General features: G+C 41.1%; 1 protein-coding gene across 1 annotated transcript in view; it reads left to right on the forward strand.

Moving 5' to 3' along the window:
* EPB41L4B (erythrocyte membrane protein band 4.1 like 4B) overlaps positions 1–25,904 on the forward strand; it is a gene marked incomplete at both ends in the record, with an annotated part of 92,477 nt that overhangs the window by 45,493 nt on the left and 21,080 nt on the right. The window contains one exon of the mRNA XM_080340654.1: positions 8,914–9,018. Within this exon, the coding sequence (XP_080196780.1) occupies positions 8,914–9,018 (105 nt within the window). The remainder of the gene's footprint in view (positions 1–8,913; positions 9,019–25,904) is intronic.

Here is a 25,904-nt window from a genome sequence, read left to right on the forward strand (position 1 = left end):
TCAGCTTAGCTTATGCCGGTGTTCAGTGTTATTTCTCAAATGCAATTTAAAGTCATAGCCTAGAAACTTCTCTAGCTCTCCAACAAAATGACACCTATATCCCACCCTTATTTGTGCAGGAGGGCAATGGGCAGATCATGCAAGAGAAACTTAATGTTACGTGTTTGATGCTGTTTTCCCTTAGAAGTGGCTGCCACTTCAACACCCACAGCTGAGCTTTATCAGCTTCTACTTCTTCCTGTGGGGATGCAGAACTGTAAATTATATCTCAAGTAGAATCAAATAGTTTAAGAATTCTCAGCATAGGGGTTTTTTTCCTCATCCTAGCACACAGCTGAAGAAACACCAAGTAGCTTGAACCTGAGGTGCATGTAGTATTTCTGGCAGATCAGGAGAGGGAGCTGGCAGTCTAGGGGTGAAAAAGACTGTTCCTTCCATACAAATAATTACTTTTGTTTGTTTGTTTGTTTTGTTTTGTTTTTTAAATTGTGCCTCTGAGTGTAGAAATGTGATGGATGGGGTAACCTGTCTGTATCTGAAATAACAGGAGTTTGGACAAACTTCTAGAACACAAAGTTACAAGTAAGGATTTTTTTAATGAGTTTGTTCTGTGACTGATGGTAGTTTTTATCTGTGGCCTGAGAGTGCCATTTCGAAGTGTTGACAGTGCTTTTCTCTTGGAAGAGGTCTGTGTTGCCAGTAGTTCATGTAGGTGATAGGAACAATAAACAGAAACTCTCACCTTCCTCCGAGTCCGATAAAATAAAAATTTCACTGCTGATATTAATGTTGCCAATAGTAATTGCACTTATAGGACACCCATTGCAGTAGTATCTGCTGGCTTTTCATGTGGCTTTTGGAGAGATTAAAGGCTCTTCAAAGACAAAATGCCCTTCGGATGACCGCTGACTTGATAGAAACGCAAACTGGCCCAGCGCAAGGGTTTCCCCACTGGGGTGGGTTAACCTTGGCCAACAGCCAGGCTCCCACCCAGCCCCTAGCTCAATCTCCTCATTAGCAGGATGGCGGAAGAAAATATGGAAAAAACAGGAACAAGAAAGCTCATGGGTCAAGATAAAGATGGGCTCAAATCCCCTCCTTCACTCCTGACTTGTACCTGCTTCCTTCTCACTGCCGTCAGCAGCCAGTGGGTCCACTGTGGAGATGGCTGGAGCCAGCTGTGTCCAATATGGGGCAGCCCCGATATCTTCCCTGAGAAAACTGAGTGGTGAATTTCTCCCTTCCAGATAACGTAAGTTTTGAGACATGATAGTTTCATGCTCCTTTTTTTCACCACCAAAATGGACTTCTGAGGCTCTAGGTGTGCTACTTGAAATAGTTTTTGAAGGGCTGAACTGTAAAGCTGAGTGAAAAAATGCATATTCAAAAAAAAATCAAAACTGTGTTGACCTAAAGAAAATGGGAAGAGCAACAGTAACTCCAAAGTGTCAGAAAATATTTAACATTCAAATCTGTTTTCTCATGGACCAAAAGACATGCCATATGCAAATAAAAAGCCTCTTTTCATCATCAACTACGATCACTTTAGAATGAACCAGTTCATTGCATGCTGAAGCAACATTGTGGGTCAAGAAACCAGTTTCTGGCATAGCGCTACACGTAGTTTCTTTTGCTTTCTCTGAGAGACTGCAAATAATAAGATGTAGACATTAACACCTTGTGAATACTTTTAACTTTCCATTTAGCTATAGCTTTATTCAGCATGACTGTAGATAAAGGTAGCAGCAAACAATCATTGAAGCTTAAAGAACATTTTAAAAATAAGTACCAAGGCCTCATATTTGTTCTGAAACTGTTTTATTTTCAGGGAATACTCTTTAGTTTAATTGCCTTGATTTTGTCTTGCTTTCATATAAAGTTAGCACTGTACCGATCATTTTACAGAGCTAGTCTACTTGTTGTACTTGCCTACTTGAGGAAGAGGCACAATGTGTTTCAGAGGTGGGGAAGGAAGTGTCAGGAAGCATGGATGCACAAGCTGGCAAAGGAAACTCTGTACTCACCCTTCAAATCTCAGCTGACTTTCTTGAATCTGTTTTATGTTTTAAGTGTTGCTGTATACATGATGTTTTTCCAACAGGTTACTTGGCATGTTTTTGGGCTCTTTAGTGATCGTTCTGTATGTCAGGTACTTCCCTCTCTGCTATATTTTCCAGTATATTTTTATTATGCTGTGCTGTTTGTCCAATCTTTGATTAATCTCAATGAGTTTGTAATTTATGAATAATTTAAATTATTTTCTTCATTCCTATTACAGAGCTTGAAAATAGCATATTATTCTTCCCTACTCTTAATTATTTGTGGTTTGGGTTTCTTGTTGTTGTTTGGATTTTGTTTGTTTGGGGTTTTTGTTTGCTTTGGTTTTGTTTCTTTGGGTTTGCTTTTTGTTGTTGTTGTTGTTCACAAGTGACCTCCTAGCAGGTAGAAAGCTTAGCCTAATACAAGAGACTTGGACAATGTCATGCTAGCATGGTAAAGGTATCATGATGTGACTAGAAGCCCAGTGCTATTTGGGTTTATGTAGCACCTGGTACCTATAAGACATGGTGATCTAGTTATTTGTTCTTGTTCAGGCTTCTCCTCTGTAATAGTTCTATAGACTTTCTACCTTCCATCCTTGCTGTCCTGTGAAAAGGAGCAGAGGTGCTACTTGTTTTTTCACAGTCATTAATCCTTAATTTCATCTACTTTAGCACGGAGCGAACCCTGATTCTTCTTGTCAATAATTGGTGGAGATATGAGAGTTTAAATGCTCTTGAGAAATGCTGCTGTGCAACAATAATGAGGTTTACTATACTCACAGTTTGGGGATTTTTTTTTTCTTAATATCTGTCTGCAAATTCTCATTGGCATCTTAGCTGCAGAAAACCAGCTTACTTGCACTGTTATGTGCCAGTCTATCAGCAGAGAGAATGTACTTAAACAGTAGTGTGCTGTTTCTTTATTTGAAGTTCCCCCATCCCCTCAATGGGATGTGACACGTGAGAGATCTTGTTTCTGTGAGTCCTAGTTTTCTCATAGACTTTGGGAGTAATTTGAAGGCAGTGGCTTCATTTGTTGGTTAGATTTTTATTTTTATTTTTTTTTTACTTTACTCATAAGCTTCTTTTGCTCAGGAAACAGTAATTTTAGTTTGAAGTATTGACAAAAAATGACGGGGAGCAGTGTGTTTTCAAGGTTATAATAAATATGTGCTAGTCTGAGTTTTTTTGCTTTGTTTTTTCTTTTCTGATCTCCTGATGGAGGGCTGGGGTTTTGGTGGTGTGTGTATGCATTTGGCATTTTTTTCCCAGGATGAGGTTAAGGTGGTTTTGACTCTTGTTTTTAGCTAATTTCTCAAGGGGGATAGAATGAATTTTGTTGTCCTTCAGCTAAAAGTTCACATGCAGCATCAGTTGCATTTTCTTCTGGGCACGTTCAGGAATGCTGCTTTTTTCTATGGTCCGTATTACATTTAAACATAATTTGCATGCAGCACCAGGCTCTGAAGCAATGATGCTCTTGCTGCCATGACAGGGTGAGAAGCTTAATGGTTATTTCATCAGTGTCACATTTTCAAGTGAGCCTGGAGCCACAACTGGAAAATGGTTGACTGGTAAGAAAATAACATAACTTCACATAGCTTGAGCAAGTTAGGCAGCCTCATGGAAGTATGATGTGTTAAGAAATAACTTGCTTTCCTTTAGTCTTAACAGTGAATTAATTGTATATTGACAGAAAGCAATATTTGCATAATTACAAGCACAAAAATGCAGCTCTCTACACTGTTCTTAATCTGTTCAGTAGATCCTCTGGGAGGAGGGCGAGATGGGCACCCAGGTCATGGCTGGTTTGCAGAGAGCAGCCTGCCCTGTGCAGAGTGTCATCTCTGGATGATGGCAGCATGGCAACTGGAACTTAAAAAACTGTTGCCATCTTTGACAGTACCACTTGTAGCGGCTGGATAGCACAGTTTTCAGTGCAGCTTTTGGAAGCCCAGCTGTGGCCTCAAATGTATACTTCGCTGAAGCTGTTAGATATCATAGCAATTGTGCTCCGCCATATCATATGCAGCTCTTTTTAGTTAAGAACAAGCTCTGACATGTCTCCAAGAGTCATGATCCAAAGGATGACTTCACTGTAGTCGCACACCCCCAAGTGACCAAGCTTAGAGGGTGCAGAGGTGGTTGTCCAATCCTCTTCCCAAAGGACCTAATGAACAGATTTGTAAAAAAGTAGAAAGAGTTGCATTTTTTTGTATTTAAAATTGTGCAAATATTGCTTTCTTTTGGTACGGAAGAATGTGTTTGAAAAACTGAGGCCTTGACTGTTAAGAAAGCAAGTTAAAGGACAGATGATAATGGGCACCAGGAGTCAAGGCTAATTAGAAGGCAAGATGGCTTTATGCATGTTTTAACCTGTACTATATCTGAAATGCTGGAAAACAGCATTGCCAGTGGCTGCTAAAAGGCAAAGCAAGCTCTCACTACCAAGCAACGTGACCAGCAGATAAATTGTAGATTTGAAAAAGGAGTTATTAATAGTTCCATTTTAAGAGGACCAAGCAGAACATACTGAGCTACTCTGTTCCAGGACCTGCCAAGGAGAGGAAATGCTCATGCCTTTGGAGTAGAGAAATATCTGGCCTGCAGAGCAGAGGATTGATAACTGCAAATGCTCCTTTACTAATTTACTAGAAGCTAAAACCTGGTATCTGTGACCATGAGATCATAGAAGCTCACTCTGCAAAAATATTTGATGTATTGCAGAATACATAATCCTGTACTTTCTTTAGGAAAAAAAAACGCACCTAAATGTGCCTTTTCTGCTCATTTTTCCTACTACTTGCTGTTCAGTTTGGGACACATTACAGTTAATTGGCTTTTACCTTTTTCTTGCAGTAGTTTTTTTTCCTTTTCTTTTGTTATCATTTTGTCAGCTTGCAGGCTATTCCATGTACTCTGGCCTATTTGACAGGCTGTTTTCCCAAGCACAACTTCAGCTGTTTCTGAAATCTGTTAATAGTTTGCGATGCTGTAGTCTGAGCTCTCTACTATGACTCAATGATTTCAGCCACTCCACTTGGATTCACATAATGCACCGTGCTTGGTTGCTACGTGCTGCACTTCAGTTCGGCCAAGTTGTGCACAGAGCTCTCCAGCTTTGCTGTGTGTGCTCGGAGAGTGATCGATGGCATTCTTGCACTGTATCTGCACCGAACTGGGATTTTTCTGGCTTCTGTGTCTGCTTTTGCTGCCCTTTGGCAGAACCTTTCAAACAATCCTGGAAGAGCTAAAATCAACACTGATCAGCCTGTTTGGACAGAGCCAAGTGGCTGATGAATTCGCCCTTCGTGCCCACCAAAAGCATGTTAAACACCTCTCGCTTATGCACATGTCAAGTCTGGAAGAGTTTCTAATTAGAGAAGTTAATCTTTGTTTTGTCAGGTTTTAGCTGACAAGAATTTCCATATATTGCCTGAGACTGGAAGTCTTTGGCAGCTAAAAATTCAGCCTACTTGAAATGTGGGCCATGCAGCTGTCACTGTGGCTCTACAAGGTGGTTTATACCTGTGCCCATTTGAGTTTGTGTAGGAGGACTCATCAATAAGTCCTCATTAAATGTATGAATTTTCTTTAATGCTATGATTCATGGTCCCGAAGAAAATATGATGAGGGGTTATTTGAGAAGTATTGCAAGGAATAGAGGAAGCTGGAATGACATGGGCTGACTGATGTGAGAAGCATCTTATTTTCTCTTTCAGTAGTTGCCCATTATCATGGAGCTTCCAAACCTGCAAGTACAATTCAGTCTTTCTATGTTTCTTCAAGGACAAAGAGACAAAAGAGAACACAAGTGACTGCCTCGTGCTAGTTCAGTTTTACCTTGGGTTGCAGCTGTAGTTTTGTTTGTAAGCTGGACACCTGAAATGCCTCTCCCCCGTTTTTGCGTGGGAGGTTTCATAGTGATCACACAAGTTCTCCTGAGTTTCAAGGAACACTCCAGCAGAAACTGTCAGTGGTTTAATTGTTGAATTTTGTAAAATAATCAAACAAAAACTCCAAAAAACAAAGAAGGTTTTGCAGCTTTCCCTACATCACTGTTCCAAAATATAGTAATTTTCTTAACAACAAAGTAGTAACTGTATGTAACAGTATGTGTATGTTGTTTGTTGCCATATACTCCCTTTTTTGAGACGAAGTTATGCAGGTCTTTTACATCTGACAGTTCTGAACCATCTGTCTAGCAAGATGGGACTGTAAAATATTCCTAGTTTAAGGTTGGTGGTTTTTTTAAATGTATCTTCCAAAAATATGCACAAGTTGAGGGTCTGTAGAGAAAGTGTGATTAGTTAAATTCCAACTTATTTGATATACTTTGATTTTTTTTTTTCTTGTATGAAATCAGTTTCATATTCTTTCTGTGGTACCAGGTTTTGACCGAAGCAGCATTTTTTCTTACCTTCCGTGTTACCGAGAAGGAGGGGGGGAAGAAAAGACCATGTAAATCGGAAGTTTCTCATAATATGAACATTTTTTTTCAATTAGAGACCACTTTTGTGCATGTGGGCATATATATTTCGAGAGGAAAAAAACCTTATATTTTGCCTATACCACCCATTTCATTTGATGCACAAGTACCAATTTAGCAGTCCGCAATCTAACTCCCTAGATTATCAGATGGTGAAGAGGCAGAAGGAAGGAGAGCAGCTTGTCCTTTTCTGTTAGAAGAGGAAAAGGGTTAGTCACCTTTATCCCCCCCTTTAGTGTAACATCTCAAAGAACTTTTTTTTTGTGAGCCATTTGTTGGCTGCAACAGCTTTATAGTCTAAATGGTATGAGTTGCTGGGAAGGCTCACTTAGTGACAAGTTAAATGTTATAATCTCCTGTAAGTTGTGTATGTAATACTGCGTTTTATGGTCTGGCCGTGCAGTGCAGAGCTGTTCTCTGTGTAGCACGCATGTTGAACATTAACTACTATTTGGGTACAGAAGGTGGAGTGTGCTCTGTAGTTGCTATTGGGTGTGTGGCAGTAGAAGATAAACACACTGGGAGTTAATGCCACAGAACAAGCAACCAGGAATAGAGTGATCATAGGGCATCAAATCTGCCTCTTTTCTTCTAGTTTTATGAATTCCTGATGTCTTGCTGTTTCTTTTTTATTGCTTTGGAGTGTTTTCTCCTCCCTCATTTGAGCAGGATCAGTTTAGCTTCTGTTGTGCTTTGGTGTGGCTTCTTTTAAAAAGCACTGAATTTATGCCTATGAGAAAATATGTTCTGGATACTTTTTGGCAAACATTGGTTTATAGCACTTACTGTACAACTAAAGATGATGGTTTCTTAGCAATGTACTGCTTTAAGAAGCTGCTGTATTTTCATCTTCTTTCAATAGCATGCTGAAATTTGATTAAGAAAGTATGTTATTCACCTCTTGCCTTCCCCTCTGCAAAATAATAAAACAGTATCTTATGATGATAATTTCATGCTTAAGTTTTTGTTCAGCTTGTTTTATTGGAGCTCCTCATTCTGTTCTTGAAATTTGATAAGATTCAATTTCTGTGTTTCTGCTGCTTTGTTAGTAAAACAAACAAACAAAACCCTACAAAACACACACCAACAAAACTCAACTTAGAGAAAATTTGCTACCTACACCTAAGCTTGCTCCATCTTCTTGGAGAAGTAGAGATGAAACTCTTCATCTCGTCTCTTGTTGGAGAAGACAGGTTTTAGACATATTGGAATCCTGGACAGGATTTCTGGCTGTTGCAATTGATGCAGCTTTTATGAGGACAGCCAAACTAAAGGAACTGAATGCAATTTAGCTCTTCTTCACCTGAAATAATTATTTTTTGCTACAATTCGGGACGAAGCAGCAATGTTTAAGGTGTTAGAACATTAAAAAATAAAATCCTCAAGGATGGATGAGGGACAGCAGGCACAAAGGTGGTTCCAGATCTGTACTTCCGTGTATAAAATACACTTGTAATTTCAGTCTCTTACTGAGATTTATGATCATCTCGTGTGTAGGCAAGGCATTTTTTTTTTCCTCAAGAAGCTGAAAACTTATTTCCCTAAGTAACACAACAGGGTTTGCATGAAAAATTGGTTTGTTATTCCCTCTTCCTCCTACCCATATGTAACCTCCAAGCTTTGCTGCTTCTAGTGTTTGAAATTGAAGTACTGGGTATCTAAATTCTTGGCTTAATCTCCAAATGGATGCACAGGTCAATGCAGCCTAGCTTTAAGACAAGCTAACTTTTCTACTAGTATCTGTAGCCCATAATTTGGATTAGTTTTGTTTCCATGCCTATGTGTTTCGGATGGCATGCCAAGTAGGAGTTGTATTCCTGGTTTTTTGGCCTTTGTTTGCTTCACCAGTAAAAGGCTGTAAATATGATTGCAGTTAGCAACATTATTGAAAGATTCCTGTCAAATCCCATCCATTTTCCTCGCAGTGCCCTTCATATGTAGCACAGCACTGCATGACTGCAGTTGATCGTTGATAACAGCCCACAGATTTCAGGCAGCGTGTCAAGAGAGCTTTTACTGGAGAATTTGGCTTCCTGGGGTTCAAAAAGTTGGCTCTGTGACTTAGGACACTTAAGGACATAAACCTTTCCTTTCTCTCCTACATTTTGAATTACGGCGAACTTTGGAAGTTTTTCTTTGAGGATGAAGTCTGATGCTGTTGGAATAGCTGCAGGCAGGAAAAACATTTTACTATATCTTTCTTGAAGAAAACAAAAAGAAAAGCCAATACAATTGTTTAGAATAAATAGAATTACTATTTAGAGATTTTTCCCATTTTTCATCTCCTCTCTACCATTTGAACTTAAAAAGAAACTCACCCAAACAAACAAACCCACACCCACCCACAAAAAAAAAAACAACACACTTTCTTTTCTGTTACAGAAAAATGCAAAGGGACAGGAGTTGTTTGACCAAATTGTCTATCATTTGGACCTTGTGGAAACTGATTACTTCGGCCTACAATTCATGGATGCTTCCCAGGTTACAGTAAGTATAACTTGAGTTAGTTTTTATGTTCTACAGTAGTTCATGTTGCATATTATAGATGTATTACTGGTGCAGTTTCATGGAGAGATGTAGGCACCCTGTTTCCCCAAAAATAGGACAGGGTCTCCTACAAATTTTGTCCAAAAGATGCTTCCTTTTTGTATGCCTAGCTGCCTGGACACTATTTAAATTGACTTTTTAATGAACTGTAATTAGGGGTTATTTTTGGAGTAGAGCTTATATTTCGAGCATCCTCAAAAATCCTGAAAAATCATGCTACTGGGGTAGGTCTTATTTTCAGGGAAACAGGGCATTAGGGTTATACTGCTGAAATAATTGATATCATGTTTAGTTCCTGCACATAAAGCCAGGTCCTTTAAATGAGTTGTGTCGTTTTTTATGATGTGCACATGACTTGATCACACATGAGTGAAAAAACAACAGTTGTGGGCAAAGAAAAATGCGCTTTATGTTTAATAAGCTCATGGTATTAAAAATGGGCTAAATCTTTTGCGAGTAGGGGTTTCTTGTAACTCCTATCTTTGCTGTTCCATGAACAGATTGTGTTGCAACAGGAGAGGAGTTTTCATTCTCTATCCAGTGACCCCCACAGTTGAAAAAAACAAACAAACATACCAAAAAAAACAACACAGATGTAGATTTACAGATGCAGGTAGATATATATTTTAGTAACATAGGCTTAAAAGACTGCAACTTTGTGGTTAAAGTGTAAAAGTATATTGCTGTATATTTAATCATTTCCTTGGTTCACCTTGCATGTTGAGGTATCAGTATGGCAGCAGCTTGGGTTGTAGGTAGAGAATGTACAGACTTGGAATACCATTCAAGTGTTTGGTTTTAGATTATCTGGTCAGTTCACGTCATTTCCATAAAGCAACAGAAGTCGTGTATTCTGTGCTATTAATAAAAAAATGGAGAAATGTAGCCATAATATTGACATCTTGTGAAAAGTAGGTTCTCACTGTCATCTCAGGATTCTCAGCTTTATTGTCTAGCAGCATGGGTCAATGTGATTAGGTCAGATCAGTGTTTTATCAGCTGCACTGTGATCTATATTTTACCCATGAATTCAAACAAGCAGGAAGCCTGTCCACATATTGTAATGACTTGATGCTGAGAAAGAGAATATGTGCTTTTGGGAAGGACAAAACTGGTATTATCCATTTAAAGGTTATCCTAGTGTTCCAGTTAATTTAAGAGTATGTGATTATCACTGGAAAATTGTTTGAATGAGGTGTGTTCATAATGGGTTTGGGGGTTTTAGGAAGTTTAGTGTGTGTTCATCATAAAATTTATATTACATAAATCATGTGTCCTTTTATGATGGATCTGGTGATAAGGACACAGCTGATAGAGCAGAGACTGCTCATAGTAGGAAAGAGATTATATTGTCACTGATTGGGAACTTGATAGCTAGGAATACTTACCTAGCAAGGAGGTCTGTAATGTTTTGGAAGAAGGGAAGCAGAGAGTGAAATAGCATTTCCTAGGAAGATGCAGGGCAGAACCGAAGCAGAAGACCTGGCTGAACAAGCAGAGCACACTCATTTTCTTGTGTATTTGCAAAACTATATTTGAGATCCCTGTGGGCCCCTTCCAACTCGGGGCATTCTATGACTGTATAATTGAAGGGCTCTTTTGATTGGTAAGGAAGATGAAGTAGAGACGTGATCCAGGTACATTTTCCATAGATAATAGCTCTGTCCCTGGTGTTGGGGCAAAATGTGCCTACACATGCCCATGTTTTAGCTTTGTTTGTATGCTATTTATTTACTCCGTATTGAGGGGGAAGAGGGGAAGCAAATCATGGCATCTACAGTTAGAAGAGGGATAAGGGCAATGAACAGCTCTGCAGGCCCTAAAAAAGCCAACATTGCTTGCAGCGCTTTGGTAGTAGGGTTATGGTTTCCTGGATTAAGAGGAGTGTTAAGGACAGAGTTCTTCACCCTCCCTGGAGTTCAAGGCTGAAAACTCTCATTTGGATGGGTTTTTGTCTGGCTCAAGCTGGGCCAAGAGTAGAGCTTAGAGAGCTTCAAGGCACCAACTTTTATCTTCCCCAGCACCCTGTGTAAAATGGTTCCATGCTTTAGCAGCTTTCCTTGGTCTGTTTTGAACTTGTGACCCACTAATTTAATTTGCATATCAATTAGTGCATAGCCTACATGTGCTTCTGCTTAGTGCCAGCCCAGCCACACAGTGACAGTTGCAGAGCTGGGAGATTAAAGTTGTGTAAACTCCATGAGGCTCTAAGCCTTTGTCTTTGTTAAGGGCCAAACATCTTTAAGCCACCATTTTAATAAGAGAGCACAGAATAGTCTTTGAATAGTAGAGATTGCTTCTGTGTGCTCCAAGGCCAGCAGCTTTTTGCCAACGAGTCGGGACAGGCAGTGTCGATAGCTGTGACTTAGGAAAGAAAATCATGGTTAGACCTTATCTGCTTTGTAAGGAGGAAAACAAAACAAAACACAAAACCAACAAAACACGCCCCCCCCCCCCCCCCCCCCCCAACACACAAAAAAACGCCTTTGTTTGAACAGCTTATTTTTAATATACTCCCAAAAATAATTTTACAAACAACTTCAATGTTTTGAAAGGCAGGATGTCAGCAGTAAGACAGTAAACATTGTGAAGTCTATTTGGTGAACTCTGCATCAGTTTTTATCTTGTGCTGTTTGAAGATATCAGTGAATAAAAGGATGTAGGCAATTGACTAGTAGTTTATTCAAAAGCAAAGTTTTGGGTACTGATGTACTTTAAGTTATCTGCTCTTAACTCCAGAAGTAGTAATATTTGGGGGAGAGGGGTTGTTAACTATTGTTTTGTTGTAAGTATTGTTAGTGTGTGGAAGAACTTGACCTAGTGGAAAACCTTTATTCATAAGTCAGGTTTAAAAAATGGTACAGATACATTGGCTGCTGATGTTCAGCACCTTGACTGATCACAATTTACAGTTTATAGTGAGGAATAAAACTGCATTTTACTATGGTTGCATTATAGTAGCTTTGGTCCAACTCTTTTTTCTATCAATTTGGTATAAAAACTCCTGAGACTTAGTGCTCTGCAGCTGTCCTAGTGGTGGGTCTTTCATTGTTCTCATCCTTTTAAAAATTTCTACTTTGCTGTATGTTTAATAGTGTGCATAACATAGTAGTACAGTGGGCCATGCATGTAATTTATAAATAAATATGCATATATTGGAAACATGTGCCCAAAAACTTCTTTACTTTATGCTTTATCGAGAAAGGTTGGAGACCACTGCTCTAGGACAGCTCTAGTGAGTCTGAGAACATTCTAAGGCCCTTCAAATATTTCCATTGTTTTTTAATAAAAACTCAGCTCTGCTTTTCTGTTCCTCCTCTTTGTGGAAGGGCAGGAAAAGAGAAAAAGAAGGAGTTAAGGAAGTAAATGAGAATCAAAGAAAGAGTTTCTTCTTCAGCTAATTGTTACAGGACTTCAACAGGGAAGTGGTGCTTGGGCTGCTGGAAAACTGTCACTCTTATGTAGGAGGTCTCTACAATGGTTGAGGAAATATAAACCTTACTGGGTTTTTAATTACCATTACTATGGTGTGTGTGTTCTAGCAAAGCGGGAAGCCTTGAAAGGCTTAGTTGAGTTTGGAAGTATCAATAATGAAATGTTGTGAGACCATACTATCGAAGTTGAGTTGCCATGAGGAAGTATCTTATTGATCTTTGCAGAAACTGGTTGTGCGCAACGTATTCTGTAGTTGGTTTGGGTACTTGACATTTAGTTTAACTTGCAGGTAGCTAATATTTATTCATCTTCTGTCCAGGCTTGTCCTTTCTTTGTCTCTTATTCCAGATCATCATAAGAAAAAGGGCTTCTGTGTTTTACAGCTCCTTTTCAGCTGCAACGTATTGTAGCATTCTCTCAGGATATATTATAGGTCTGTCCATTTCTACAGTTGCATTCTTTCTTCTAGTTGTCTGTCCTGTAGTAGAAAAACATGGATACCTTCCCAGCTGCCCCTGTTTCATGGGAATTCAGAATGGAGGGATTGCCCATGTTGATTGGCTTGGAATTTGCTTCTATTTCTCTCATTATTATGTGTTTGATCGCAAGTATAGAGTAACTGAGTGGGAAGATTTAAGATAAATCTTAAAATTATTTTTTTTTGCTTTTTGCAAATGAGCTGTTATAATCCTTGAAGTGTGAAGTGTGAAACTTTAGTTGGGAATGCATACATCTTATTCAGTGATCCTCTAAGGTGGGGGTGTCAAACTCATTTTCTCTGGGGCCCACACCAGCCTCGTGGTTGCCTTCAAAGGGTCGAGTGTAATTGCACAAGTAGTTACATGTAGGAGTAGTTACATCTATACAGTCCTAAAATTACACTCAGCCCTTCGAAGGTAACTGCGAGGCTTATGTGACCCCCAGTGAAAATGAGTTCAACACCTCTGCTCTAAGTCTTTTAAGTCCTTTATGTCTGATCTCTAATGTCACAAAAACGCCTTGGCTTGAAGAAGGTCAGTATGGAACAGCCTTTCCCAGATGGGTAGATATATTGCACTCTGCAGCCAGTTGAGCCATTTTGAGGGTGTGTGTGTGCACCCAATGTATGTGACACATTAGGAGGCACTGGATTTATGGCATGTGTACAGCAAGATCTTTGTGCAAGGGCAGCCCATGCTCATGGCTACGATGGGGGCCAGAGTTCCCTGGGGCGAAGAGAGTCAGGACTGAACTGCAGCGAGCTGTCGTCCTTGCAAGCTCCCTTTTCATCTGAATTTTTTTAATATTGACCAATTCTTAAATTGAGTTTTGATCCCTTTACTGTGAGAGGTAAGAAGACGGTAGAGGGAGGAGATGGAGAAAGGTGTGTAGAAACTAAAACAGGCTTTTGTGAAAGCAGTGGTCCAAGAATAAAGATAAGAAGGGAATAAAAGGGGCAAGAACTGTGTCGTCCAGACTGGGCTTAACCAGCAGCAGTGGGTCAGGACCAGGATCCAAACACTGAGATCCTCACCTATATGGGAGGTGGTAGCTTTGTGGCCAGGTATTTCAGGGAGGGTCAGTATCATGTGTGCTTCAAGACATAAGTTTTCAACAATGCAGTGTGAGGGTGGGGCGTTAAGCAAGTTAGACTACAAGGAATAATACCAGAATGCCTTTGTTTTATCCACACATCATGAACTAGACTCCTTGATGTTTCCACAGGTATTAGGTCAGGGCCTTGGAGGGACTTAATGCTTCATGACTACTTCTCCTGCATCTGAATTTTCTTTTTAAGGGCTCATTGTTATTCAAATCAAGAGTTTTTTTCAGCTGTTTGCTTTTGATATTACTGCTGTGACTTCTTAAGGCTGTGAGGGATGTGGAAAAATGATCAGCTCAAACCAGTTAATCAGCCTTATAGTGTGATATCTGGGAGTATTTTACTTATATACTGCTTAATACTGTAACAACAAGTGCTCATTAGGCAAAACAAAATAGGGATACGCCTTATTTTTTCAATACACTGAACGTTGGGAGTAAGGGAGCCTGGCAAATATTTTGATTATGCAAAAGGTTTCCTTTTCTGCTTCTGTAGAAACATCCCATTTCCCTAGGAATAAAGTGTACAACTCAGCTGTGACTCTGTTTCCACTCCATGAATCTCTCTCATTCCTCTGGATGGTGACCTCTTTGGGACTGTGGTTGTTGCAGGATGTGTGTTTGTGGATTGTAGCCCAAAGCAACAAATACCAGTTGCAGTTGGTAGGTCCCAAGACCTGTGCTGGCAACAATATCCTGAAGTACTCAGTGCTTCAGTTACTGGTAGTGACAGTGGTATGAACTGGACAAGGGCAATGTGACTGACTCCACAGCGATGTGCAACACCTGATGAATGACTGCTTCCAGCTGTGGCTGTCCAAGGCTATATTGTAATCTCTGAACACTTGGTGAGAGACTCCAAAACACTAAGAATTCCCAGAGTATCTTCCAGTAGTACTTACTGTTTCCAGGGAGGCTGAAGACAGTTTCCCTGGCACAGACTTCAGAAGCAGCTGTACGGGGCAGGTGGCTGTAGTACTGTTTATCAGTTATGCTTCTCCACCTCTCTTTTAAGTGTAGAGAAGTCTCCAGTCTATCCAGGACAGCAGACAGTTTCTACTGTTTTCTTTTGTCTTTGTGCAGGACTGGAACATAAGCTGGAGTTATTTCCTTAGTTTTCTTCCACAGATTTAGTTGGGTTTGTCACCTGTTTGTTACAAATCCTTTCAATTTATTTTCTGAGTGTTTGGACAAAAGTTTCAAAACTAGAGGTAACTTGCTGTCACTGTTTGATTGCAGGGTGACAATAAACCGTGGCAGATGCTTTATTAACTCCATCTCCCCACCAGGCCTTCCCCCCCGTCCCGGCTTCCCACTAAGGAGAGGCGATAGGAGGAAAAAGAGAGACAGACTTGCAAGTAGGAAAAAAGTTAAAAATGTTTTACTGATGCTACTAATAAAATAGGGAAAATAATACAAAATATACAAAATCGATCTTGAATTCCCTAGCAAAGCTCAGCACTGCTCCAGCAACTGCAGAACAGGGACCCAGAAGTCCTGGGTTGGACTCTGCAGCAAACAAGAATGGGATTCAAGGATGCAGGGTGTGTGACTGGGCCTCAGATCACAGGGATGGCAGGCAGAGTCCTCCCCAGATGCTGGCCATAGTTGAAGAGAGAGCGAGACCCTTGTGATCACCCACTTTTATATGGTGTTATGACGTGGATGGAATGGAATACTTAGTTGGTCAGTTTTAGTCACCTGTTCAGTTTGCTCCTCCTTGCTTACGGAACGTGCATCCTTATCAGAGACCTTGCATACCGTTGCTGTGTCTACCAAAACATGTATCCAACTTCAGAAAAGTGCAATTACTAAGAAGGACTTAGCTGAAAGAAAAATTCACCAAAAGAGAAATTGTCTTGTTTTTAACAAAACCAGGACACTTGCTTTTTATTTGATCTGGAGTGGTATCAGCTTTAATTATCTGTATAATAAATATAATGAGAATTATGCTACACAAGAGGAAGGTATTTTTATATAATTTTGTGGGTTACTTTTTTTTTTTTTTTATTGCACCCCCCTCTCTGGAATATGAAGTTTCACTGCCAAGAAGAGAAGTGGAGTGATCTTGTATGTACTATTGTTTTGTATGTTAGTGACTGTCTGCATTCAATTTCAATTATAAGTTCTGCTGCTGTCACCTCAGTTCTGCGAAGCAAAATATTCATTGGGCTGAAGTAGGTTATCACATGTATATGGATTAAGATAATGGTCTTGAAGGATGTCCATGTAGCTCTCCATTATTCATGTATAGTCTAACCGGACTGCAGATAAACCACATCATGTGTCAGGATGATTCTGAGATGGCTCTGTGCAGACTCAGGCTGGGACAGCCAAGACTTTCATGAGTGCCACAGAATATGAGGTTGGAGGTCCCAGATAAGGCTGGTAAGGTCCATGTAGGCCTATTGGTGCCCTCAAGACACTGGAGTTAGCTTTTATGGCTTTGTACTTCCAAGATCTCAATCTAGAACTTGTTTACCACAGCTCCATTTGCCCTTCTGCCACAGGACTGTGTTGCTTGCACTATCCAACTGCTTCTAAGTTGTCGGGGAGAGCTGCCTTTCTTCATGAGGCAGGAAGAGAACGTAACATGAGAACTGGTAGCACACAGAATAATGCTGGTGGAAAGAGACTGCTGGAGGTCAGCTGGTCCAGTGCCTTGTTCAGAGCAGAGGCAGCTTAGAAAACCAGTGTAACTTCACACTTCGGCCAGGTTGCTCCTGACACCTTTGACAGTGCTGACATGGCACTGTACCACTGTGCCTGGGCTCCATTCAACAAGATGCTGCCACCAGTATCCAAGGAGGGTCTAAAACAAGATTAATCCACAGAGCTTGAAACTCTTGTAATTATAAGATCCTGCCAGTATGTTACAAAAACCTGGTCTCATCTGAGCCCAAACACAAACTCCTTACCTCATTAATCCCAACTTGGTCTATTGATGTGAAGGCTGTCTGAGCAGAAGGTGCATTTCTTGTTTTTTGTTTTTTTCAAGTCAAGTAGGTGAGATTGAAGAACAGCATCCTGAAGGATCCCTCTAAAACTTGTCTGTTGAAGGGAGTGCATATATCCAAGCTCCTGCTCAGAGCAGCCCCAGTTGGATCTGGTTTCTCGAGGCTTTGTTCAGTCATGTTTACATACCTTCAAGGATGATGGCTCCACAGTCTCTCTGGGCACCCATGCTTTGTCTGAGCAGCTTTGTGGTGACAATCTTTTCTTTTTGTCTAGTTCAGATTTCTCCTGGGTCTGGTGCCACTTATCCTTCTGCCACAGAGCACCTCTGAAAAGAGTCAGTCTTCATCTTCTCTACAGCCTCCCCACAGGCAGCTGAAGTTACCAGTCAGATCCACCCCTGAGCCTTCTTGACGCAGACCAGAGCCAGCTCCCTCAGCCTGCCCTCATGTGCCCCTCACCAATCCAAAGGTCCTCCGTAGGGCCCACACCACACTCATCAGTGGCTTTTCTGGACTGGGGAGACCAGGAAGGGACACAGCAGTCCAGATGCAGTCACCAAAAGGCCAAATAAGAGAGGAGGGCTTTTTTGTTGGTTTATTGGGATTTTTCATTGCTGTTTGTTGCCCACTCTTGAGAAGGACTCCCAATGAAGCAGCTAGAAGGGCCCTTAAGGATAAAATCCAGCACTTCTTCCTGGCAGAACTGCTTCTCTAAATATATTGTGTTTGCCTGATGAAGTTTTGGTAGCGGGGAGGCTGTAGGGCTTGCTTCTAACAGAAGATGCCAGAAACTGTCCCCATGTTGGACAGAGACAGTTCCAGCCAGCTCCAAGACAAACCCACTGCTGGCTAAAGCTGAGCACATCAGCAATGCTGGTAATGCATCTATGATAACATATTTAAGGAGGGGTAAAAAGTGCTGCACAAGAGCAACTGAAAGGAGTGAGAATATGTGAGAGAAACAAGTCTGCAGACACCAAGGTCAGTGAAGAAGGAGAAGGAGGGGGAGGAGTGCTCCAGGTACTAAAGCCGAAATTCTCCTGAAGCCCATGCAGGAGACCATGGTGACTGGGGTTGTTCCCCTGCAGCCCATGGTGGTCCACAGTGAAGCAGATACCTATATGCAGCTGATGGAGGACCCCACATCAGAGCCAGTGGATGTGCCTAAAGGAGGCTGTGACCCTGTGGGAAGCCCATGCTGGACCAGGTTATCTGGCAGGACCTGTGACCCTGTGGAGAGAGGAGCCCATGCTGGAGCAGGTTATCTGGCAGGAACTGTGACCCCTGTGAGGGTCCCACACTGGAGCAGTCTGTTCCTGAAGGACTGCACCCTACGGAAGGGGACCCACAGTGGAGCAGTTCATGAAGGACTGTTGTCCGTGGTAACAACTCACGTTGGAGTAGATTGTGTAGGACTGTCTTCTGTGGGAGGGACCCCATGCTGGAGCAGGAGAAGAGTGTGAGGAGGAAGGAGAAGCAGAGACAACATGTGATGAACTGGCCACAACCCCCATTCCCTGTCCTCCTGTGGCGCTGGTGAGAGGAGGAGGTAGAGGAGAAGGGAATGAAGTAAAGCCTGAGAAGAAAGGAGGAATGAGGACAGGTGTTGTGTTTTGTTCTTATTTCTCATTATCCTACTTCAATTTGATTGGTGATAAGTTACATTAATTTCCCTGAGTTGAGTCTGGTTTACCTGTGAGAGTGATCTGGCTGTCGTTATCTCAACTCATGAGCCTGTTGCCATATTTACTCCCCCTGTCCAGTTGAGGAGGGTGGCTTTGATGGACACCTGGCAGCCAGCCATGGTCAATCTACCACATCAAAGCAAAAGCTGTCTCTCTTAACTTCTTTGCTTGATCTGTTGCTGTTTGTTGTACACTGCCACGGAGGGTCTGGCTTCATCTTTGTGGTGGTTTAACCCAAGATGGCAACTAAGCACTACACAGCTGCTTATTCACTCCCATTTGGTGGGAGGGGGAGGGAATCAGAAGGGTAAAAGTGAGAAAACTCATAGGGCAAGATAAAAAGAGTTTAATAGGTAAAGCAAAAGCCACACACATGAGCAAAGCAATACAAGGAATTAATTCACCGCTTCCCATGGGCAGGCAGGTGTTCAGCCATCTCCAGGACAGTCAGGCTCCATCACATGTAATGGTTACTTGGGAAGACAAACACCATCAATCCAGACATCCTCCCGCTTCCTCCTTCTTCCCTCAGCTTTATATGCTGAGCATAACATCATATGGTATGGAATATCCCTTTTGTCATTTGGGGTCATCTGTCCTGGCTGTGTATCCTCCCAGCCTCTCATGCACCCCCAGCCTCTAATCACTGGTGGGGTGCTGTGAAGCAGAAAAGGCCTTGACTCTGTGTAAGAGCTGCTCAGCAATAGCTAGTGCATCCCTATATTATCAGCAGTTTTCAGCACGAATCCAAAGCATAGCCGCGTACTAGCTACTATGAAGAAAATTAACTCCATCCCAGCCAAAACCAGCACATTCTCCACCCCTTATTTCATCATGCTCAGGTCCCACACTATCTAATACATCCTCAATAACCACCATTGCTCTTCCTATCCTTTGATATATTACACAGATACCATTGCTCTTTATCTATGGGTCACCTTTGTAAAATGTCCAGAAAATGGCCACTGAGTTAATTTAGTCCATGATTTTGGGCTCTGTGGTCACTCAGGGCAAGAGAGGTGGTGTGTTGCCTGGAGTTGCTGGGCACCAAAGCCAGCTCGAGTTGGGTCACTGCTGCACTTGTACTGCTTCTTGTAAGGCTTGTTCTCCATTGGTTCAGGTGGTTACTGCTATAGTACTTGCTGTAATGTGAAACTCAAATCCCAAGTTACAACAACTCAAAGGTATTTCCATCACAGTCTCCAGTGCTGTTCCCTTTGGACCAGACCACAGGATTTAATATTGCAATGAACTCCTTCCCTTGCCTCTCTCCAACTTGGACTTATCCACAGACTGCAGTCCCTTAGGGGTGTACCTGCTCCAAGTGGAGCTATATCTATGAGCCACAGTGTCTCCAGGGGTATATCTGCTGCAGCAGAGACTTGTTCACAGCCACAGTTGCTTTGAGGCTTGCCTTTTCCATCATGGCCTTCTCCATAAGCCACAATGCCTTCAGAGATATACCTTCTCCAGTATGGCCTTAACCACAGCCACAATCTTTTCAGAAGTAAACCTGGTCTGACATAGTACATACCCTGTTATGGACTTATCCATGGCTGTACACTTTGAGGTACTCCAGCATGAACTTATCCAGAGACATAGGTGCTTTGAAGAGCACCTTCTCCAGAGTGGACTTAGCCTTGGGTCACAATCTCTTCAGAGGTATACCTGCTACTGCATAGATGTAACCACAGCCACAGATACTTGGAGATGTACCTGCTCTGGCGTGGGCTTGTCCATGGCCACAGATGGTTTGGGGTGTACTGCTCCTGCATGGACTCATCCACAGGTCATAGTCCCTTTGAATAGGATTCAAACAGGAGTTCTAGACTTTCCAGTACAGCAGCACAAAAACAGCAGCAATGCCCTGGCCATCTGCCAGCCCAGGTGCATCACCATTGCTGTTATCAAAATATTCCCAGGCACAGCAGAGGAAGATAATAAGCAGTAAAGCAAGCAGTGGAAGCAAAACGCAGTCACTAATGAGCACAGACTCTAATATGCAGTGAGGCAAGCAAGCCCCATGGAAAGTACAGAAGCCTGTGAGTTAATAGCTAAATGGCAGTAACAGCTATAATTCCATCTAACACATTCCAATCAAAACTGTTACTATCTTGAACCCCTTGAGCCCCATGTTTGGTTCCAAAAAGGATTGTTGTGGTTTAGCCCCAGCCAGCAACTAAACCCCACAGAGCTGCTCGCTCTCTCCCCTGCAATGGGATGAGGAGAGAATTGGAAGGGTAAAAGTGAGAAAACTTCTTACAGGTTGAGATAAGAACATTTTAATAGGTAGAGCAAAAGCCATGCACACTATCAAAGGAAAACAAGGAATTCATTCGCCACTTCCCATGGGTGGGTAGATATTCAGCCAGGTTCCATCACGCATAAAAGTTACTTGGGAAGACAAACGCCATCATTCCAAATGGTCCCCCGTTCCTTCTTCTTCCTCCAGCTTTATATGCTGAGCATGATATCATATGGTGTTGAATATCCCTTTGGTCAGCTTGTGTCATCTGTCCTCTCTGTGTCTCCTCCCAGCCTCTTGTGCACCCTCAGCCTCTATTCACCGGTTGGGGGTACTATGAGAAGCAGAAAAGCCCCTGACTCTGTGTAAGCCCTCCTCAGCAATAACTAACACATCCCTGCATTATCAGTTTCCAGCACAAATCCAAAATATATCCACATACTGACTACTATGAAAAAAATTAAGTCTATCCCAGCCAAAACCAGCACAATCTTCAGTCACCCCTTTGGTAGGCTTCTTATCCTCACACTGAAACCACCCACTCTCCAGGCCCCAAGTACCTTGGTAACCCTCTGAGAGTCTCCTTCTGTCACCCCAGCACAGCAGCCCAGTGAAAGGCAGGCACTCTGCTTTCCCTTGGGGATCAGCCTGTGGATTAGGAGTACTGTAATTGTCCATGTTGATCTCACAGAATCATTATTTAAATTATTTATCCAGGCAGTTTGGAAATGTCTTTCTGTGTCCCAGCTCTCTCTCTGCAGTTTGGAGTCATTAGTAACCCTATGGAGGTGCACTGTGTCCCATCTTCCTGCTTCCTATTGAAAGTACTAACCACTGTCACCCCGGTGTTCATTAAATCTTCAATTGTGTCTGAGCAATTTATCTAAAAGCAGTTTTTCTTTATATCTGCATTTTGAAGAGGAACATAACTCTCTAAGATTGATCAAAGAAACTTATATGAGTATAAAAAACCATTTTCTCATTGTTTTAAGCTGTAAACTCTTGGGATCTTATACCATTTCTAAGTATATGCTTGTGCAGTCCCTGAGTTTCTGCATTACCCTAATTCTCATTTGGTTTTCTGTTACTACTGTAATAATATTTAAAAGGTGACCTTCAGAAGGAAAGAGGAAAGGGCTTTTTCTCCTCTGTTACTTTTTAACTTTATATGTGTATAGAAGTCCCCAAATTGTGGTTTGGTGGATAGGGTTTTTATGGACTTGGTTTTGGTGATTCCTTCCTCCCATGTGTTACATATGTTTTTATCTTCTCTGCTTTAGAAGGCCATGTGGCTTACAGCAGACAACCTGATAGGATTCAGATGCCTAAGAAATCAGACAGTGAGAAGGCAGTTGAAGGGATAATTGACTTCTGGTTTTAAAGGTGTCATCTTTTGTTTAGCACACCTTTTCTGAACCTGAGCATTTAGCATGGTTCTCCCTCCTGCACCTCCAGGTAAGGCTTGAGAAAGCACTTAAGCAGTATTTTTCAGAAAGAAAATAAAACTTCCAGTAAGAATGAATTTTCTCATACTGATAGTTAAATATATAAGTAGGCATAAGGGAAAACAGTCTGTTCAAGACATTTTTCATGCATTTTAAACTAGCAAAATAAGCCAACCAAAAACGGTCAAATGCAATTTTTTTCCTTTTCAGGTCACCTTTGAGGGCTGTATAAATCAAGACAAGGATTTTTACTTCTTTTAGGAAGCAAGTGGAGAGGTGGTGGAATTTGCAAAGCTCAGGTGTGTGGTGGGCTTGTGTCAACCTGTGGTACCCCCTCCTTTCAGTCTTCAGTTGGCAGTCACTGTGGTCCTCACACAGACTGCTCCAGTAGCTATAGTTTACCTGCCATATCTTGATGCAAATACATCTTTCCTTTGCTGCATGACTATTTTGAAAAACTATTGGTTGCTACTGCTTACAGAATGTGGAGATATTTATTTTTTCTTCTTCAGTTAGATCAAAAGGGGAGCATGTTGAGATAAATATGTGCTTCCAGTATATTAACAATTTCTTTTAATTGTTAATTTTTTTAATGGTGTTTTTTTTCATATGTGATTGACTGGTGTGCGTTTTCAACGCATGAATCCCAGCCAGTGACTACTGGTTTATGTCAGTTAGGACCACAGAAAACATGGTTCATTTGGCAAAACAAAGAAATTAAACAGGAATAAATTGGAGTTCATCCAGCATTTGAACTTCTGGTTTACCTGACAGAACTAGAGAGACCCCATGGCTCTCTGCAGCTTCCTGAGGAGGGAAAGCAGAGAGGGAGGTGCTGATCTCTACTCGGTGGTGTCCAGTGACAGGACACATGGGAATGGTTCAAAGATGCACCAGGTTTAGACTGGACATGAGGAAGCATTTCTTTACCAAGAGGGTGGTCAAACACTGGAACCGGCTTCCTAGAGAAGTGGTCAATGCCCTAAGTCTGGCAGTGTTTGAGGCCTTTGGAGAATGCCCTTGATAACTTGAAGTGGCCAGGCAGTTGGACTAGATGATAGTTGTATGTGCCTTCCAAATGAACTATTCTATTATTTTCTAAAGTAATCATAGAGTCTTGATTATCTGCAGTTCAACCAGGTTTGGCTTTTTTTTCTTCCCTTACTGTGGGCAAAGTAACTTAGACACTGTCTTCTTATCATAACATAGTCCTAAACCAATTAATCCCTTTCCTCCTTGTTCTGCATTGATACTTTGTAGTCCAGAGTAGATATGGGAAATGCAGCATTGTACAGTTGAAATGACCGTGGTCAGCCTCGATTCTACCCTGTGAGATCCATGGTTAAGTTTCTTTGATGAGTTTGCATCCTGGAATGACATGCAGTTGTTTAACCAGACTGCAAGATAGGCAGAGCTGCAGTCATAGGTGCTGAGAGAGCAAAAGTCCCCTCTGGTTTTATTCAGCTTCATAGTGAGACTTCAGAATTCATTGCTTTTGTTTTAGTGTTCTTGAGTCAGCAAGTAGTATGTAGCAAAGCACAAACCTTTGGCTTTAGTTAGAATGCTATGAAATCTTCAACTCGATTTTTGGAGGCTTTCTTCTGGCTCTCTGACAAGTGTTTTTGATGTCATTTTCTGCACCGTCGAGGTGTTCAACATAACTTCCTACACTTCCAAGGTGTTCAAGGTTCAGAGTTCTCACTTGCAGCCTTCATTGCCCTATGAGACAAGACTAGCTTTTCTTGACATACATATTTTGTACCTGCTTACAACAACTGGCCAGACAATTTAGGTGAATAGGAGGAAGAGGATGGCAGAATTTTTTGAGCTCAAAGGGACATTTGGGAAGCTAGTATGATTTCCAGCGTGAAGAAGCTCTCCCACGTTATCTGAAGTGTTGAAATTCAGCCTGATTTTCATAGAAGTTGCACAAAACACAAAATATCTGACTTTTAAATTTATGTTAGCTCACAAATCTTCATGAAAACTGACAGGCATGGGAACTCCAGGCCAATAACGCTGTCAGTCCATGTCCTAGCCCTGTAGTTATATTTTGTGTGATCTGTGTGGTGGCCACATCACATACAGCCATGATGTGCAATGTGGGATGGAGCTACAATGGCAGCTCATTCTTGCTTATGTAGAGAGGTGAGTTTAATGCTTGCTGTGTTTTATCTCCTGGAGGAGTCTACCTCAGGCTGCTTGGATACCGAGAATGAATGAGTCTCCTGTCTAGGCTATAGTCTTATTTAGTGGTCTCCACAAGTAGTTTCTAGAGTCTCCTTACTTATCCTAAACCTTCTTTGAAGTATTTACACTTCTAAATAATCAGTTTGAAACTTGCTGTTACTCATGTTTTAATACATCTGGAACACCACCTGCCAAGATCCAAACTATCAGCTGTTATTTCATTGGGAATTGCTGTAGTTCAGGTTGTGCAGTACTTATTTCTGAACATGGTATTAACACAAGCTACAGATTAAAAGTTATTGGAGGATTTTTGCCTGTAATATAGATGTTATTCGTGTTCGGTTTTATTTAATATGAAGCTACATTTTTCCTTTAATGGAATCAGTATATTTGTCCTTCTGAGTGGTTTATCTTTAGCCAAAATAAATATTGAGGAGAAAGACATTTTTGTAGCTGGTTATTTGAAGCACAAAAGATTAGTCTGCCCTGGAGGTGTGGAAGTAATAGACTTGTATAATTTCAGTAAAAGAAAAAGCGCAGTTTCAATGTTGATATTTTTTACTTATCAAAAATCTGAAATTTCACAAATCTTCTGTGAACTGCTGTGATTTCTGGTGTATTTTTTCATAAGAAAGCAAAGTAGAAACAGAATAAATTACTTGCAACTGTAAGGAATGTATTTGTATGAGCTGTTATAATGTTTTATTTCTACTTTGGTAGAGATTTCTCAGATTGTAAGGCTGGATTCCTTGGCAGCCTCACCGAGGGGTGTCTAGCAAGTTCATGCAAGTAAAAGGGCCTTCAGGATAACTGTTCCATTTCTCTTTCTTTTTTTTTATCTATACTCTCCTATACCTGTGATAATTTTTTGCCTTGGCTTTGGACATACTTAGTAAATCCATACTAGCATTACTATCCAACAAGTAATTTTTCAGATTTATTTAGCCGTGGTAGCATGGTGTTAGTAAGGAAAGGAATACTCTTTTTCTTCTGTGATTTTGTTCTATAGTACTTAGTTTATTATTTTAAAGTAAATATATACATAAATATAGAAAAACATGTATTTCAAGAATGTCCAAATATTGTTTTATTATCTTGTGCAACAGGAGTATTTACATTGGGTTCCTTCAAATCCGATTGCAGCCTTGTGTAGGATATTGCAGAGAGACAGTCAAAGATTTAAGGTGAATTAATATCATAGAGTGTTTCATGATGCTCCTCTGTAGATGCAACTTGCACTGACAAGAGAATGCATAAACTTTACTAGGAAGTATACTTTTTTGTTATT

Source organism: Nesoenas mayeri (genome assembly GCF_963082525.1).
Source record: "Nesoenas mayeri genome assembly, chromosome: 2".
Taxonomy (NCBI): domain Eukaryota; kingdom Metazoa; phylum Chordata; class Aves; order Columbiformes; family Columbidae; genus Nesoenas; species Nesoenas mayeri.